Here is a 17,522-nt window from a genome sequence, read left to right as displayed (position 1 = left end):
CACTGGTTCCGTAAGTAAAGCTCATCAATTGAGGCAGTTTTCGTGGACTATAAGCTTGCAGTCCTATGGTTCCCTGCATTCTGTTTAAGCGTTGTGGATGCCTGGTCCTTACCTGCTGTGTGAGCACAGGGGACAGTGGATAAACAAAAACAATGTGCCTACACACTATGCTTCGCACACCCCCGAGCTGATGGCAGGGTGAGAGCTAGCTACATGCCCACCGAACCAATCATCACCCAACCTTGCTCCCTGCGCATGGGTATGGGAGTGGGCGTGATCATGTGGCGAAAGATGAGACTGGTGTAATGAGCGAACAGCTTCGACCGTATTGTCAGCTTCAGGGTGAATGGAGTATCGCAACTGTAGTACTTGAGGCCAATATCAGCAGCCTCGTAGCTTTCTGGATTCATTTTTTTTAATGCAAAAGCATTAACTGTTTTGTGGAGCGGGCCGATGTTTGACGACGCCAAACGGCAGATAAATTGCCAAAGCCGCAATTTGAGGTATTTCAGCTTTGAAACCACGCAAAAGCCATGCAAAACGGCAGTGCTATGAAGCTGTCGTGCGTCAGTTTCAATTAGAGTAACCCTATGGCGCTGCGTGCCCGCGCCGGAGCAGAAACGGTCGAGGCGCCCACTGATCCTCTTGGCACCTCAGCCGTTCCTGCTCCGGCGCGGGCACACAGCGCCGAAAGGGTCAGAAGCAGCCTCGGTGCCGAGAAAATCAGAAGCAGCTGCGGCATGAAGAACGGAATTCATGCTTTTGCATTCAAAACTCGTAAGTGCTTAGGTGTATTTCGAGCCTTTTTACAAGATAATCAAATATGTAGCATTTATTTCATCAGCACAATGAGAGAGTTGATTGGTGCAACTCCAGCCACCATAAACATAAGAAAAATTGCATAGATCAAAAGAAACTATATTCTGCAGAGCAAAAACAACCAGAAACAAGGAGTTTGGATATTATACATCATTTTCGCATTACTGTGACCTTCCACATCCAGATAAACCATATCCTCAGAGATATCAAGATATCACATCTGCACTTTATTGTAGCCATCTATCGATAGCATTGTGCATCATATACTATAGACAGTGTCACCCAAAAAATAGCTTACTATAAGACAAATCTTCATTGAAGGTACTTCCACAAATGTTAAGAAAAGGAAATATGTCGAACTAAAAGTTTTTGAAGTATCAGAATCCGCCATCTATCAATAACATGTTCATCATTTACTATAACCCTAAAGTAGCTTGCTATAAGACAGGTCTTCATTGAACATACGGGACTTCCATAAATGTTAAGGAATAAAAAATGTCGCACTTAAATTTCGCAAAGTATCAGAATCCAATCAGCCAAAGAATCCAGAGAAAGAAGCCAACCACACTCGACCAAAATCCCTTGATGCTGTCTATCCTTTGCCTTAATTCGGGGTCAGAGTTCATGAAGTTGTTCACAATATTCCTCTTGAGGTCCTGCTGCCAGAACTTTGGCTTTCCGTCCCCGAGCTGAAGAAGGCACATGTCCATGATCTGAAAAGTCGGACAACGGTTATTGCACTTATTGCGCATTCATCGAGCCAACACCACGCCCATCTGACAGTGTATCGGCGAGTCTTGCTACAGATTTGATAACTGCAATTCTGCAGGGCTGAAAAATCCTGGTGGCTGTTGGAGGAATTACTATTGGGTTCCCCAAAGTATCCCAATAGGTTCCTTAAGCTGTTCCTGCCCCTAGGTGCACATTTCTGCAGTTTCAGCACTATTTCAGCAGATCTGAGCCCTCCACTGATGTATAGCTATGAGCCAAACAATCCGTGGTACTATGTGGATTATTGTTTGCAAGGTATGTGGGCTTCTCAACTGCCTTACTGCATCAATGCTGAGACTGGAAGCCTTGTCTATGAATATAAATTGAGATGAGTGTTCATCAACATAAAAAAAAGGTTTTGAGAACCATTGTCCTAGATGTAAGTAGGGCCCTTCATTGTCAAGTGTTATATTTTCCAAGAATGGGGGGAAAGGGGGGTAAAAATCTGGTGGTATTTTTTATGCTCGTAAGTGGGGAAGCATAGGGATTCTCTAGAAACTATTACGGAACTCTCTGCATTATATATAAAGATCAACAACTATAATTTACAAAAAGTATTGATTGGTTTTAGGTCATGGAAGGTTTGATTTACACAAACAAGTCATTAATGTGCAAATAATCGGATTAAAACATGGCACAAGAGCCCATTTGGTCAATTCGATTTTCAGCAAATTTTTTTTGACAAACATAAGTGTCTGTATGAGCAGAATTTGTCCCGATAAAGCTATAGAGTCTTCAGACGTATCCTAACCGAGAGAATGGTTTCTCAGTATCAAAGCTTTCATTGGCAAAGCTTAGCAAGGTCAGCGTGGCATTCGGTAGTCTGGGATGGCGCTTCTGTCATGCGTGCTTTCAACAAGTTCCATTAATGATCTCCACATTTCTACATCGCCAAAAACACTAAAATCATAAAATTTTTGTTCCAAATTCAATAAAAGATCGGGGTGTAAATACAGAAAAATATCAGGTTTTACCCGAAAACAAAGGGCCCATGGTACTGTGACAGTGCAGAGTCGAATGAGAAAGTGAGGAGTAAGTGAGAGAAGAGCAAGAACGCTCACAAAAGAACGTAGAGTAAACTCGGTTCCGAACTTGTCGGCAGAGAGCAGGATTATCTGCTTGGCCCGTCTCAGGGGCTCTCCGACGACACGTGTGAATGCGGCCACATTCTCGGTTCTGCGTTGCTTCTCCACGGACCTCAGTTTTTCCTGAAATTGGCCCGCAACAAATATTTAGCACAGACACCAAATGATTTTTCTTGGGCAACATTATAGACCATTTCACTAAAAAGAACAGAGAGGAAAACAGGCTTCTTTCCTCTTATCCGGCGCATTGTCTGCTTCATAGACTGGGCGGTACCAAACATCCAGTTGGTGTGCAAACGCTGTTGAAAATCACGTCATTTCTGCAATATTAGGCGCAAATGTGCGGATTTAGATGTGCAAGTTAATGTAAAATGTTACTATATCCAATAAAGTGACCGATTGGGCACAATCCTGATGTCACCTGTTGCGCAAATAAAAAAAGAAAAGTAAATGTAACCCTGTAAACAGTGTGATTGGTTTGTCATCTCTCGCAAAAAATTCATGCAGTTGCAGTAGCTTTATGCAAGATTGTTCGCACTGATTAGGGTCTTTAACAACTATGTGTGATAAGTCTATACCCATTTTCACCTCAAAAACCGTAGTAAAAAAAGACGGGATACTCGTGGAGCAGTACTAATTTCCCCCTTTATGTTGATAATCAAGATATATGCGGGTGAATATTAGATTAGATATACTATGTTATCTTATCAAGACATATATGATCCAAATGCCAAAAGCATAGCTTTTTCCTCCAACAGCCGAATCTTGTAAGAACTAATTCGTGCCGCGTATGAACAATGTGCAAAACTTGCTTGTTTCTTGAGATGAAAACAAGTATAGATGAAAAAAAAGCAAAACAGGTTTTTTAATATAAATAGCAGCACATTTTTTTTTTTCTTTTTTTTTGGTACGGGTTTACACAAATTGCCTGTTAGCCTTGGATATGAAGACCTTATTGGGCTTACATTATCGCAGATGTTTGTAGTGGTCTCTATGTAACCAAAATACCCAACTTTATGTGATGTTTACGCATAGGCGGCACTCAGGAAATGGCTAATGAGTGCACAATTGACTTCAATACACAGTACACAGCAATGTTTGTGCAAGGTTGTGTATTGCAATTCATAAAAAAGTAAAAACAGCTACCCTTGACGCGAAGGTGCTTTCTTGGCTAACAAAATTATTTTACATATGGCTGGGAACATGGAAGGAAAACAAATCTGGGTTTTAATGTTTCTGAGCCCAGAGTAGGAAAAATTGTATGTTTGCGTGGCTTTTCACAAAAACCAAGCAAGACTCTTTTAAACTCAGAACTGTATAATCAGGATTCTATTGTCTGCTGATGCGAGAGATACAGCAGTTGAGGGTTGTACTGATGGTGAAAGCGATTACTATTGAAGTAACCAAACGAAAGTATGCTAGCCTATTGTTTACTTAAATAAGACAATAGAGCACAACAGATTGCTCCTCGAGTAGGCGTAAGTGCTCTAGAGATGCGAACCACTTCACAATGGCAGCAGTGAGTAAGTGTTAAATGTTTGTACAACCCACGGGTACTGCCCAAACATGGAAAGCGGCCGGTTTGTCGTCCGCTACCAGGATTGGTTGGGTGCACTCTCCCTCTTTTACGCCACTCAATTTGTTCAAATGCCTGGATGTAACAAAATGGTGCCACCCTGAGAGCACTCAGTAAAATGGTCTATATTCTGCAAAGTCGGTTACATTTCGTTAATATGTACACCTCTTTACTCCCAAGAAAATTGTCCATAATATCAGTCGTCTATAATAATGAGACAAAAATGCATGTATTTATGCAGTTCATCCCCGTAAATTTGATCTATATAGAGGGGTATCCATATTACAGGGCCAATATTAATGGGGCCCATATTAACAAGACATGACTATATAAGCAAAAATCTGATTTCATAGTTATGCAAAAGACTGCATGGCATATACTAATAACATACTTTTATTACGTAGATGACTCTGGCCGGCCACTTCCGCCAGCCACTTGCATTATTGGAGGTTTTAAAATTTGACATTTTAAATTTCATAAAAAGAACATGATGTAGTGGTAATTTCCCAGGAGCTTACTCGGAGAGGTCTTAGAAATCTTTGAATAAAAATAATTAGCCATGAAAAGTTTAGCACAATTAATTTGTTATTTATTAAGAAAGTTCTGCTCAAAAGTACTCGAGCAGTGTCGACGGTCACTAAATTAATTGTCAGAAGGAAGCTTTGAAGCATCTACTTTCATTTCCTGCATCCTGACAATTTGGAAGCAATTTGGATATGCACCTAAAGTTTTTAATCCTCCATGAACTGCACCTGCGTGCTGCACTTGGCACGGCTGGTGAGCAGTTGTGCCTTTCACGGGATTAAGCCTTGTCTGTTATTCAAGCGGCTCTGCTAGCTATACAGGGTATTTTTTATAGCCTTTACAGACTTTACAAAAAATTTGGGGGACGCGTAAGCTTCGCCTTTAAGAATGGAACGCAATAGCGTTATCGGGCCCTGTTTGCAAAGACTTTTCATATCAACCCGCACTTGTTCCCAAGCCGTGCAAGCGTGTTCGGTAGCGTTACATGTCATGTCACGTCACATGACATCATGTGTGATGTCGTGTCCCTTGACGCACAACGTGACACGTGGTTGTGATGTCATGACCCTATCAACCCACTAGATTTAGCGGAAAATTTCAGCTAAATTTGTCAGGTCTCTCTTAACATTTCCTTCCATTAGCTGTTAACTCCTCCTCCCCACCTAATGATGAACTTCTGGCCTCTGGCTATGACATACACATTAGTATTTCCTCTTTCGCAAGCCTTCTCTCTCTCTCTCTTCGGCTAAATATGGCAGGAAAATTTTCGGCTAAATTTGGCGAGAAATCTTTCCGCTAGGTTCGATGGGAAATTTTTCCGCTAAATTTGGTGGGAAATTTTCCTCTAAATTTAGCTGCAAATTTTCGCGCCAAATTTAGCGGGTTGACAGGGTCATGACATCACAGCCACGTGTGACGTCACACGTGGCAGTGCACACAGCATTATGGGATTTTATGGCCCCACCGACACCAACACCGGATTTTCTGCGGCACAAGCTTCTAGCTCTATGCGTTAAAGGTCGTAGAAGCTACGCTAATATTATGGTCTCTGCAGGCGAGTTATACAACCAAGGGGACATAAACGAAAATGTCGCAATAGGTTGGACAACTAACTACAATTTCTTCCTCAATTTTTCAATTAGAGGTAACAAACATATAAACATACAACTTGCTGAGTACCGTCGAAAACCACTAACTGGGTAAATTTTAGAAAGATTTGGAGTGCATGGTTGTGCACTAACGTTACAATTCGTGCAACCGGCTCAAGGCTGGCAGTGCAAAAGCACAAATGACAAGAACACATCAGTATTATCCACATTTTTGCTCTGCGAACCGTGTACCTATTGCACGAGTGGTGACTTCAGTGCCCCACCATGCCCCACATGCTCCAAATCTTTCTCATTTAATTGTTTAGTGGTTTTTAATGATGCTCAGCAAATTTCTATATTCCGTCTACCCATAAAGGGACACTAACACCCCCCAAAATTGTTTTTTCTTTTTTTTTTGCCAGGCCATTTATTATGGTGTCAGAAGACTACCCAGTCAACATTTTGCTCCAACGTCACATTAAATTTTAATAAAGTAAAAAAATGCAACTGTTCGAAATTGAACTTGTACAGGAAGAAATATAGAGGAGAAAGTCACCAAATGTCACATAACTATTGCAACCTTTTTTTTTTTTTCAATGTATGTGCAGTTTTTTAGAAGCCACAAAAAATTGTCATCATATTTTTCTTTCAATTTTAATATTGAATATGTGCCTTCGATGACCAAGACTAATTATTTTTGGTAATTGTGTCTAAATCATAGAAAACGGCACGTGACCACGGAAAAAAGAGTGAGCGTGACTTAAACCGGCAAATTCTTGATCGGCGGTTTTTGGGCAGAAAAGAAAATGAATTTCAAGCCACAAATTGTGTTCTGGGTAGTTGGGCTCTCAAATGTCATGTAGAAATAAAAACATTGGCGGGCATAAATACCCCGTCAGTGTCCCTTTAAGGCGAGACCAGGGGCTCTGCCTATAGCACAAGCTTCCTGCCCTTGCTAACACAAGTGTGAACGTGTAGGCACGCGCAACCAAAGCACAGCAAAAGCCAGCGAGCTTGCGCTGAAGGCACAGCTTCTACTCTCGGCTTAAGGGTGAATGGAGTACATCTGGAACAATATATTTATTTTCACCGATTACAACAAATTTTAGTTAATTGTCTGACTTATCGTGACAATTAGCCGCTAGATATGTCCTGTGGTGTCACACACCTCCTTGGGTGCAGCGCTCACGGGGGTGCAGCGCTCACGGGGGTGCAGTTGGGCAGTGAAAGAGGGGGGTGTTGCGGTCGGCCACGAGAGGGGGGGAGGGTGTCGCGGCGGGCACCCCAGGTACCGCCGACCCTAGTGACACCACTGAATATGCCCCCCTGGCCGTACAACTCACCTGCACGAACCACATTATTGTAGCTTTCATGGCTTTTTTTTTTTTTTCATTTGTGAGGCTTGAATAAAGCACCACGTAATTCATGCACAAGATGGTTGCACAACAGAGGCAGTAGTGTCTTGCTTCAACATACCGTAAAATACCAGGCAAGTGCCCACTCAAAATTTAGAAACAATTGCAAGAAACTGGGGGATGGGCGCTTTTCTGGTCAATCTCTTCATCAGCAGGCATGGATAACGTAAATGCAAAAATTCTAAAAAACACGAAAGACTTGGTGAGCGTGATATTAGCTAAAATATTTTCGCAATCTCTTTCTAGTAGTCTTCTGCCTGATGACTGGAAAGTGGCAAAGATTGTCCCGATTTTCAAAAATGGTGACAAATACTCCCTATTTAACTATCGACCCATCTCCCTAACAAGCGTATCATGCAAACTAATGGAGCATATCATCTACACTAACATCATTCAATTTCTGTCAGACAACTGTTTCATCAACCCATCCCAGCACGGCTTTCGAAAAGATTTTTCATGTGAAACTCAACTTGCATCGTTTACTCATGACATACATGTTAACCTTGATTCAAACATTCAGACTGACGCTATCTTCCTGGACTTTGCCAAAGCGTTTGATAAGGTTCCTCATAGACGACTCATATACAAGCTTTCTAAACTCAACTTAGATTCCTCGATTCTGAACTGGATCATTAACTTTTTAACTAACAGACAGCAACTTGTTACCGCTAACCAGTCATCATCTTTTTTTGCTCCAGTCATTTCCGGTGTTCCTCAAGGATCGGTCCTCGGACCCCTTCTATTTTTTAATTTACATTAATGACATGCCTATATCAATAACATCGCATGTTCGTCTTTTCGCTGACGACTGTGTCATCTATCGCCAAGTGACTAACCCATCAGATCACGTACTCATCCAAGATGACCTCAACCGCATCCAAGCATGGTGCAACACATGGCAGATGTGTCTCAACGTCAATAAGTGCAAGCTTGTGTCGTTTACACATCGCTCTAAATCCTCTATCTTTTCCTACTCCCTTAACAGCGTTCCTTTGGAAAAAAACTAATTCTTACAAGTATCTCAGAGTTCATCTTACATCTGATCTTTCTTGGGCTACTCATATCAGTCACACCATATCTTCTGCTAATCGCTCTCTAGGTTTTTTAAGGCGCAATTTGAAACTGGCCCCTCCTCACATAAAACAACTTGCCTACTCATCCCTTATCCGCCCTAAACTGGAATACGCATCTGCTATCTGGGATCCGCACCAAGCCTACCTCATCAATAACATTGAATCAGTTCAGCGTCGAGCATTACGTTTTATTTACTCAGATTATTCTTCTTTTACTAGCGTCACATCTCTTCGAACCCGTGCCAATCTCCCCCTCCTCTCTGAACGCCGCCGTTTAGCTAGTTTATCTCTTTTTCAAAAATTTTTTTACAGCCCGTGCCTCCGATTATCATACATCGTTCTTTCTGTACGCCTCAACCGTCGCACGGGTCACAATCTTGATGTACAGCGTCCAAAAGCAAGAACCACCACATTTCAGAACTCATTTTTTTCACGTACAGCCTCCGATTGGAACGGGCTCTCCCAGAACATTGTAACTACTCATGACTCATTAGAATTTAAAGAATTAATACGTGCAATCGCGTTCTAGGTATTTTTAGTTTTCTTGTTTGTTTTTTGTTTTTGTTTGCATACTAATTGTCTTGACGATTTTGTTTTATTTTATATGCATAATTTGCTTTTGTGACATTGTACCCTTTTGTTGATGTTTATTGCATGCCACCCCTTATGTAATACCCCCTACGGGGGTCCTTAAGGTATATAAATAAATAAATAAAAAATTTATGTATAAATGTCCTGTGCATATTTTCTCAGATCTTACAAATTTGATTTTAGACTTCTTTCAGTTGCACAGGTTCAACTGCTGCATACACATACCAGCAGCTCTTGTGAAGACTTTTTGTACTCGGGCGAAGTCTGGAAGGCACCCAGGGAGCGTCTGAACTCTGCGTGCGAGGTACGGGCCTCTTGTAGGAGCCTAAGCAAAGCATAAACATGCAAAATGTAAACTTGCATGAATGAAAATTAAAACACATCTTGAAAAGATTTTTTAAATAGACTCGACCTAGAACCATAAATAGGGAGTTTTAGAATAACATAGGCAATTTTAGTGCACACTAGCTCTAAATTTAGAGCTTGCGTCGGCTCATGCTACGCAAGGAAGTGTTAAAAGTGTTTCCCCATTGTGACCCCAAAACCTAAGCATCTCACACTTGTAGTGCCACAAAGGTACAGCAAAACGTTTTATTTCACGCACAAAATGCTGTAACTTGAGAAAGAAATAAAGCTTTCTTCTCAAAAAGTAACATGTATTATTGTTTACAAATATGAGAGTGCAATGCGAGCGGTCAACTGCGTCTCGCGTACTCACCTTCGCGCAGCTATGCCAAGAACCATTTTTCATGTCGCAAACAACAAGTTGCAAGTAATCGCTGGCCACCTTGCTGGGTCTTCCAAACCATTTGTGACGTGCGCCTCCCGTATTTTTGACGCCAACGCCAAATTCAGTTGAATTTGGCATTGCCGTCATTGGCAATACTAATTTGTCCCACGACAAAAGTCGCACACAAGTGTGGCTTCGATAAACGTCGATACCTTAAACTCAATAAACTGACGGAGGTAGCCACAAGGAAGCTCGTAATCATCCCATCAATCTATCCCGCGGCCGCGCGAGGTGGAGTGGTTAAGGATGTAACAGAGAAGTTTCAACTGCCCCTCTTCCCTATTTTATACAACCTTTACGGTCCATAGCTTTCACTGTTACCCCCAGAAACATACCCTCTCCTTTCTCTAAATCCCAAATCCCATGGCCCGAACTGGAAACCAAAAGAGTGGCTTTTGTCCCGACTTGAATGGTACGATGACCTGTTTCCCTGAACCAACCTTGACGAGACAAGCCGTAAGACCCCCTTTTGACAACAGTCCGAGGCTTGAAAGATAATTATGGTGACATTTTCCCAGGACCATTGATCCTGCGCTACTCAAATTGTAAAAAAAGAAATATATATACGTACGTTAATTTTTTTTTCTCTGTGTGTATATGTGTGTGTGTGTGTGTGTGGGGGGGTGGGGGGGGGGGTGGCATGGGCACATAACAATCTGGAGTTTATCGGATAAATCCGAATTGACAAAAATTTTACCAGCGGGTGTTTTTCGGATTTATCCGAAAACCTGCAGCCCTATATATAATCAATATCTTGTTTGACATTTACATTTTTGAAAAGAAAATTCCTTTAGCTACATCTTGGTATGCTTCAGTACACTTAGTAGCCAAATTTGCAGCTAAACAATTTTTTCTACTGGGGCCACCTCATAACAGCCTTTTTTCATATGTTAAGGAAAGAGTTGGTTTCTGCTGTTTCTACCATGCACCCATACCAACTAGCCCAACTTCCCTTTCTCCTCCCACAGCTTGGCTGCAGAGAGATTCTGCCCTGAGCACTCTTTCTGTCACGTGTTGACATGGCAGGGCTAATTCGTTGTAGCATTCGTCTGGCTACATAGAACTTTGCAGAAAACAAACTTAAATTATGTTCAAAGCAATGCAGTCGGCAGCATTACCCAAACAAGATGACATAGAACAGTCCACATTTGTGAGGCGTTGCCAATGATCTCGCTTTGGATGAGGAAACTGACTTCATGGATACGGACTCTCCAAGCTTCTCCCAAAAGCCCTGAGCACTGTGTCACAAGGGCATGACCTGTGCCACATGCCAGATGCAAAATTGCTCAGCCTGGTATTACTCTGTGAATATTAATAAAGTAATGAGATGGGAGCCACGTCAAACATTAAATGGTTCTGTTCCATGACATGCAAAATGTTAGCTCATACTACTTGTTCCACAACACCGGTTGATTCACATCCCTTTTCGAGACGGGAATACGAGCATCAATATTGAAAAACTCAAACAGACTCATTTTCTTTCCATATTAAAATGTATGAAGAACTCTATACTTTCATTGTTCGAACTGATTACACAGAATTTGATAGATACGTTTTGCATTCGATTGATGATTGGTGAAGTTACTGAAACAATTCGCCAGAATGGTAAAATAGAAAAAGAAATGGAGGTTTTATTAGATAATATAAAGATCTTAGTTGAGGAAAAATGCTTGCTACAGATTTTGTGTACTAAAACATGTGCGCAAAGCAGCTATCAGTGTTGACAAAAAATGACTGCTGAAAAGCAAGTCATTTTTTGTCTTGACTTTGACCAAGTCAGAGTCAAGACAATCCATAACTGCCGATCATTTCTGATACTACAAAGAACTCTTTACCCGAAATACATGATAACTTTGTGCCTGCATGACACCATCGATACACTATTGATATTATCACCCGAGACAAAAAAATATTGTTTTAAGACTACACAACACTCCACAATGACATGCATTTTATCCCTCTACTAGACCTAGAAGATTATTCGCAACTCCAAAGCGGTAGTTCAAAGGTGGCGAAAGAGATGGGGATAGACTACCCAGGATTTCCCGTGCGCTAAAAATGATTTGTCTGCAAATGTGAAGCGGTTAGGGAGGGATCATATTACAGGTGACGGAGATGCTGATGTACACTAGGAAAATGAGCATGCTGATATTTAGAAGTTGCAGAAACCTCAACTTGTGAAGCACTATGGTGGGTGAGCGCATTTTAGGCCACGTCCCTGTTTGTGGCAGAATATTTTCGAGGGTGATGAAGATATTATGTTTGCACTTTGCCTGGCCATTAGTGCTCCAAAAAGTGACCCGCGCATGCACGGTGACCATCGAGCTTCGGAAGAACAGCGTTCACAGTATTGCTGTCTTTGTGTCACAGGCTCGCAACTCGCTGCTCACCGTCTTCGTTTTAGCGTATTGCAACATGTAATCAAACTGCTCTATGGTTATTGATACAAAAGTTTGTTACCGCGGGCTACCGTACGGTGTAGCATTACAACCGGAAGCGTCTTTGAAGCACAATTTTCAGCGTGCGCCAGGAGCGTTGCCGTGCCGGTAACCTGCAGTAACGCTATGCCTGCCTTTTAACATAATCGGCGTGTTTAGGGGTTATATTTATGACTCTGTCAAAAATAAATATTTTAATATACCATACATTTTTTGTGCCTGATATTTGCAACGTTGCGGCCCCTCTCACCAAAAGTGACCGTTCTAAGCTCTCATTCCGAACGGCTGTCTAACACAGACGCGCTTAAAATGCTTCGAGCATTTCTTCATTTTCTTTGTAATTACCTAAAAGCAAGTACGGGTATTCTGTCTTTTGAAAGTGCTCAGAGTAAATGTGCATGTTCCTTGTAATAACCTTAAAACGCAAACCCATTCACGATGTGTATAGCTCGACATACTGTTCGGCGATGAGTTTTCTCCTACTTATGGCAAACAGTAGGTTTTTTTTGCCTTTTAAAATAAATCAACGCAACTGCCTTTTACTTGACTGCGGCAGGCTAAAGATACCTCTAGTAATGCACTCATTACAAATTATCATGTAGGAAAATTAACTGCTCAACGTATTGAGAAAGTAAGCGCTCCCTACGCGCCGTGACAACATTTCCACCAGTAGAATGACCCTTTCACTCGGGAAACCTGTGAAATTTCACTAAAGTTCGAAGGAGTTCGACTTACGGACAGTGTTGCCCAGGTGCTACACAAATATTTCAAATTTTGGGAAACAAATAACTTAAAAAGTACTCTATTTTATATTTCATAAAATGGTTAATGTTTACACAATATAAAGGTGAAAATATGCACTTTTAACGCTTTCATTAGTTATTAATGTGAATCAGTGATGCCAATAAACCGAACAAATATTGCACTTTCCCTCCGCCAGGTAGAGTCAACTAGCTTTTTTTTTTTTTTTATTTATGTTTGTGCATGCGCACAAAAGTTGAACTTCACTCGAACCTTTGTCAAACATCACGTTGAAAGTTCGAAAAAGTCTAACTTGGTCGGCTCGAACCTGGGCAGGTTCCTGACATCCATAGTTTTGACAGCGCGGAAGTGGCAGGAGTTGTTGTCAATGGCGATGCAATGTTTTGCTCGCACCTAGCTTTTTTTTCTTAATTTCCAAACATTTTTTTTACATAACACTCTCGAGATTTATTTTATATTTATATTTCACTCTCGAGGCTCATTTGTATCAATTTATAAAATGCGCAATTACATCACATATTGCTATAAAAATGCCCCACAACAAAGGGCTTGGCGAAGAAAGAAACGAAACTAATCCTGTCTTGCTGCCATCGGACAGATAGAAACAAAGCAGACCGAAAACGCATGCATGATACGCCTTTCTCAGTGAATAAACATTATCATAGGGTAATGCATGGCAGGCAGATTATTCGTTACTCGAAAATTCACAGTGTGTGCAAATATTCGCTGTTTTTCCCGAATATTGCGGAATATTCGGGAACTTCCGAATATGCAATTTCCGAATCGAATATGTTTCGAATAAGGAAAATATTCGATTTGTATACAAAATTTCGAATATTCGCACACCCCTAGAAATTATACATCCCTGTCCTTCGTGCAACGCTGTTGCAAGGCAGAGCACAAGAATCCCTATTTTAACACGCTCACTTTTTTTCGTTTAAAGACCGACAACCAAATCGCACTTTCCACTTTTCCCCTGCTTCCTCCTCTCCCCCCTTCTACCCTGTCCACCCTGGCCTGTTTCCTCCTTCCCCACGGTTAGGAGGATCTTCTTATTTGCAGAATCTCGGGTCTGGTCGTCGGCCTTTAAACGGCTTCATGCGCCAAGGCCAACAGCCCCTGCCACCGTTTCCGCGCCGCTGCCGCCACTGCTGTCCCCGCTCCCCCGATCTCCGTCCACTTTCCTGATCTCCGTCCGCGAGAGGGCGAGCGGTGCGCTGGAGTTGCGAATAGTCGGAGCGGAGCAAACGCTGGGGAGGAGATGACCTCCTCTCCAGCATTCGCTCTGCTGAAGTGGAAAGAGGTGGGAGGAGTTTCCCTTGAACTACCACAAGCAATGTACTGGTGGAGGTACCTTAGATCAAGGTCAGCATCATTCACTGGTAAGGACAGATGCTGCGGTCCAGTTCTCTCAGCAAACCTTTCCACGAGTTTCCTTGTCTGAAAGAAATGACAACAGGCACATTGTAGAGTGGACTTGTGATGCACGACTGAACTAAGTAATGAATTCAATGCCCCATTTCTCTTAAAGATATGCAGGAAAATTCTGGACATGCATAGACAGAAAGTCAAACGCTATACAAAAAACAAGACTTACAGTATCAGCCATGAGTTTTGAGATGAATTGATCATTCTCTTTTCTAAGGTCTTCCATTCGACGGTTTATAACATCCTGAGTGCAAAGAAGAAAAGAACAGTTAGGTCTTGGAATACATACTCCAAAGCACCATACCAAAAAAATCCCAAGCAAATGCCCAGCCTAGAGAGATTGCCCAGCCGATTGTTTTGGCTAAATATCCATAAAATAAAAGATGCCTGAACAGCGTCCACCAGTTGCCGTGCCTCCATTAAAGAAAGACAAGGCAACAAGAAGGTATAAAACTCGGTCCAATGATGTTTGTTTGACCAGAAATTATATATTAGCTACAGAGCTTGGGATGTACAAAGCTGAAAACCACAAACACATAGGCACATGCAAAAAAAGACTGCATTAAAATGCATACTACTATATACATCAAATGAAAGCAAGGAAAAATGACTGGATTTCTAGCATTTTCGCGAGCCTTATTCTGGATGCACAGTGCAAGTCCCCCCCCCCCCCCCCCCCCCCACCTCCCCTTCCTCCTCACTGAACTTTCCCAGATTGCTCAAAATGCATTCCAGCTTGGTAGCTGTTGCCACAAAGCCATAAACCAATGGTAACAGCAGGTTTGTGTTCAAGCACTCGGCTCTGCTGCAAAATGTACCGCTCATAAAAACTCACCTTCAGCAGTGCTTCATGAAGACCATACTTCTTTTCGCTTGAGAACCTCTTGCATTCTGAATTGAAAACCTATAAAGTCATGGTACAACTCAAATCGGCACAATTGTCGAAAGACATTAAATGAGATAGAACACCAAGAAAATGGTAAGGGCTCTCAAAATAAGACACTAACCTTCCCAAGACTAAACTGAAGCTGTGCCTCTTTGTTAGCATGGCCTAAACTCGAGTTGTGACACAAACATGGCATCTATAACAAAAACAAGCATGTACCTGAAAAGCAGCGTCCATCCCTTCTTTTGCTGCTCTCGTCAGTTGCTGATCAGTTAGAGCTTCTGATACGACAGCTTTAGATGAGCAGGTATCTAAGATATGAAAGGAGAATACACAATCCATTTTTATTCAAACGTGCAGCATTTCAGTCACATCTCACTCATTAAAAAAATAAGTGGCATTCTCTCACCAGACGCTGCAGCCACAGCTTTCTCAAAGACAGCTTCCAAGAAAAGCTCATTCTGGAGTTGGGTGGCATCGATCAAATGCGCAAGTGATTGCTGTGATTCACCCCAAAAAAGTCAGAAGAGAAATTGGGATGAAAAAAAAAATGAATATAAAACAGCACTAGAGCAGAAGCCCACACAAATTACAGATCATAACACAAAAAATGTTACAACGGAAAGGGGCATCAGTACATGGTGTAGGGAGTTTTTTTTTTAACATTTTGTCCGGTTAACCATTGTTGGGGTATATGAAGCAGTTGTTACTCATGCCAGTGCAGCATAAAAGTAAAATCGGGCAACAATGGAGCCAACAAAGCAAACACAGGCATTACTGGTGCATAAACAACTTCTTTTACACTATGTAAAAGAAAATAAAAACTTGCCACAAATACCAGTGTATGTAACACACCTTTACATGTTAGACATTAACCTTTCTGGAACTAGCAACTTAAGTGTTCCTTGCAACAGGTTAGCGCTACAATTTCCTACATTTAGGATCCACTTTATCGACTTGCTCAAAAACGGCACAGCAGAAGCTATGGTCACCGAAAGGGTGAGAACGGCAGGGCGAGAACCGCGGTTGTCCCGTCTCCAGCGCGAGCACCCTACATTTGACAGCGGCGTCTCAAGAACCTAGAGCGTGTGCGTGCAGCCAATGCATGGCAAAAGGTAACAAGCGAGTGCTGGACGTTGGGTGTTCCAAAGAGATGCCCTGTCGTTCTCACCCCAACAATATAAGGAAGGCATGGGAAGGTAGCAACCACTGCTATCTGGACAGGCTTTGTTATTATGCTGCACAATTTCCACCCAGTTTCTTGCCCCCGCAGGTCGTACATGCGGGTCTACGTTATTAACTCGAAGGTGTGCTACGAGCCATCACTGTAAAGACCCTCCAGCAGATGTCTTTTTTTGCATCGAAGCACGATTGAGCATTCATATGAGAACAGCAGCACCAAAGCAGGAGCAAACCTTGAGTGATCTGGTGTATGTCTTCTTGTCCCCTTCCTCAAGAACACTATCCAGTTCCTTGGCAAAGTCCGTGACTAGACTCTCGGCATAGGCACCGAGGTCTCGCTCAAGTATGGCAGAGTTGATGGGGAGGGCAATGCCCCTGGCATGACCTTCAGCAGTGAGCTACACAATGCGTGGACATGTAAAAAATTAAAAAAAAAAAGTAAAGGAAGGAACGAGTGGGAGGTTACCTCAATACACAGGGTCAATTATTCTGGAGAGGCAATACTGACCAAATATTTCTGTTCCTGGTTGGAGCAGAAGAGCCGAACCTTCTTGGAGTTCAAGTGTCGCTGCCTGGCATGAAGTCTTTCCAGGTTCTTTCCTTGCTGAGTGCTTGCCGACTCGAGGGCATCTGACAACCTGGAGATGCAGCAGTTTGATACTACCATGAACCTTGGCATCAGGTTGCCTCTGTACACTACTCTAGGCTAGACAAAAAGGGTTCTCCATTCAAAACTAGAAAGGTAAAACTAAACAGAAAGGAGGACTGTACTGCCAACACCTGCCTGAGCACACCTCTAGAACCGCACGTGAAACTCGTAAATAAATTGGCACGGTTGAAAGGGGGTACTACAATCCCCAACAGAATGAAAGTGGCAGGGCGTGTCTTTCGAGTGCCTGGCCTCCAGCACGTGCGTGCTAGAGCTGCAAGAGACACCGAAGCGTTATCAAAGGAATGAAGCTCGTGTTGGAGAAGGGACGATCGAAACTCCCCTCTGCCGTCCTCACCCTGCCAGTGACCATAGAAAGAGGAAAACCCTGGACAGCTTCAGAAGAGCTGTATAAGCATCTCACTGAAGATGACACTAAGCAAA

At 42.3% G+C, this 17,522-nt stretch overlaps 1 protein-coding gene across 1 annotated transcript in view; it reads right to left on the bottom strand.

Moving 5' to 3' along the window:
• Nucleotides 1-803: 803 nt before the first annotated feature.
• The window catches only part of LOC8051660 (guanylate-binding protein 2), a 36,961-nt gene continuing 20,242 nt past the window's right edge, over nt 804-17,522 (bottom strand). Inside the window, 11 exon segments of the mRNA XM_040213341.2 lie at nt 804-1,499; nt 1,502-1,532; nt 2,652-2,798; nt 9,169-9,268; nt 14,288-14,373; nt 14,531-14,605; nt 15,197-15,265; nt 15,467-15,558; nt 15,657-15,747; nt 16,663-16,827; nt 16,938-17,067. Coding sequence (XP_040069275.2) covers nt 1,435-1,499; nt 1,502-1,532; nt 2,652-2,798; nt 9,169-9,268; nt 14,288-14,373; nt 14,531-14,605; nt 15,197-15,265; nt 15,467-15,558; nt 15,657-15,747; nt 16,663-16,827; nt 16,938-17,067 — 1,051 coding nt within the window. The 3' untranslated portion in view covers nt 804-1,434.

Source organism: Ixodes scapularis, unplaced genomic scaffold (genome assembly GCF_016920785.2).
Source record: "Ixodes scapularis isolate PalLabHiFi unplaced genomic scaffold, ASM1692078v2 PGA_scaffold13__105_contigs__length_92229423, whole genome shotgun sequence".
Taxonomy (NCBI): Eukaryota; Metazoa; Arthropoda; class Arachnida; order Ixodida; family Ixodidae; genus Ixodes; species Ixodes scapularis.
Note: the sequence above shows the minus strand (reverse complement) of the source record. Positions and strands in the feature narration are given on the sequence as shown.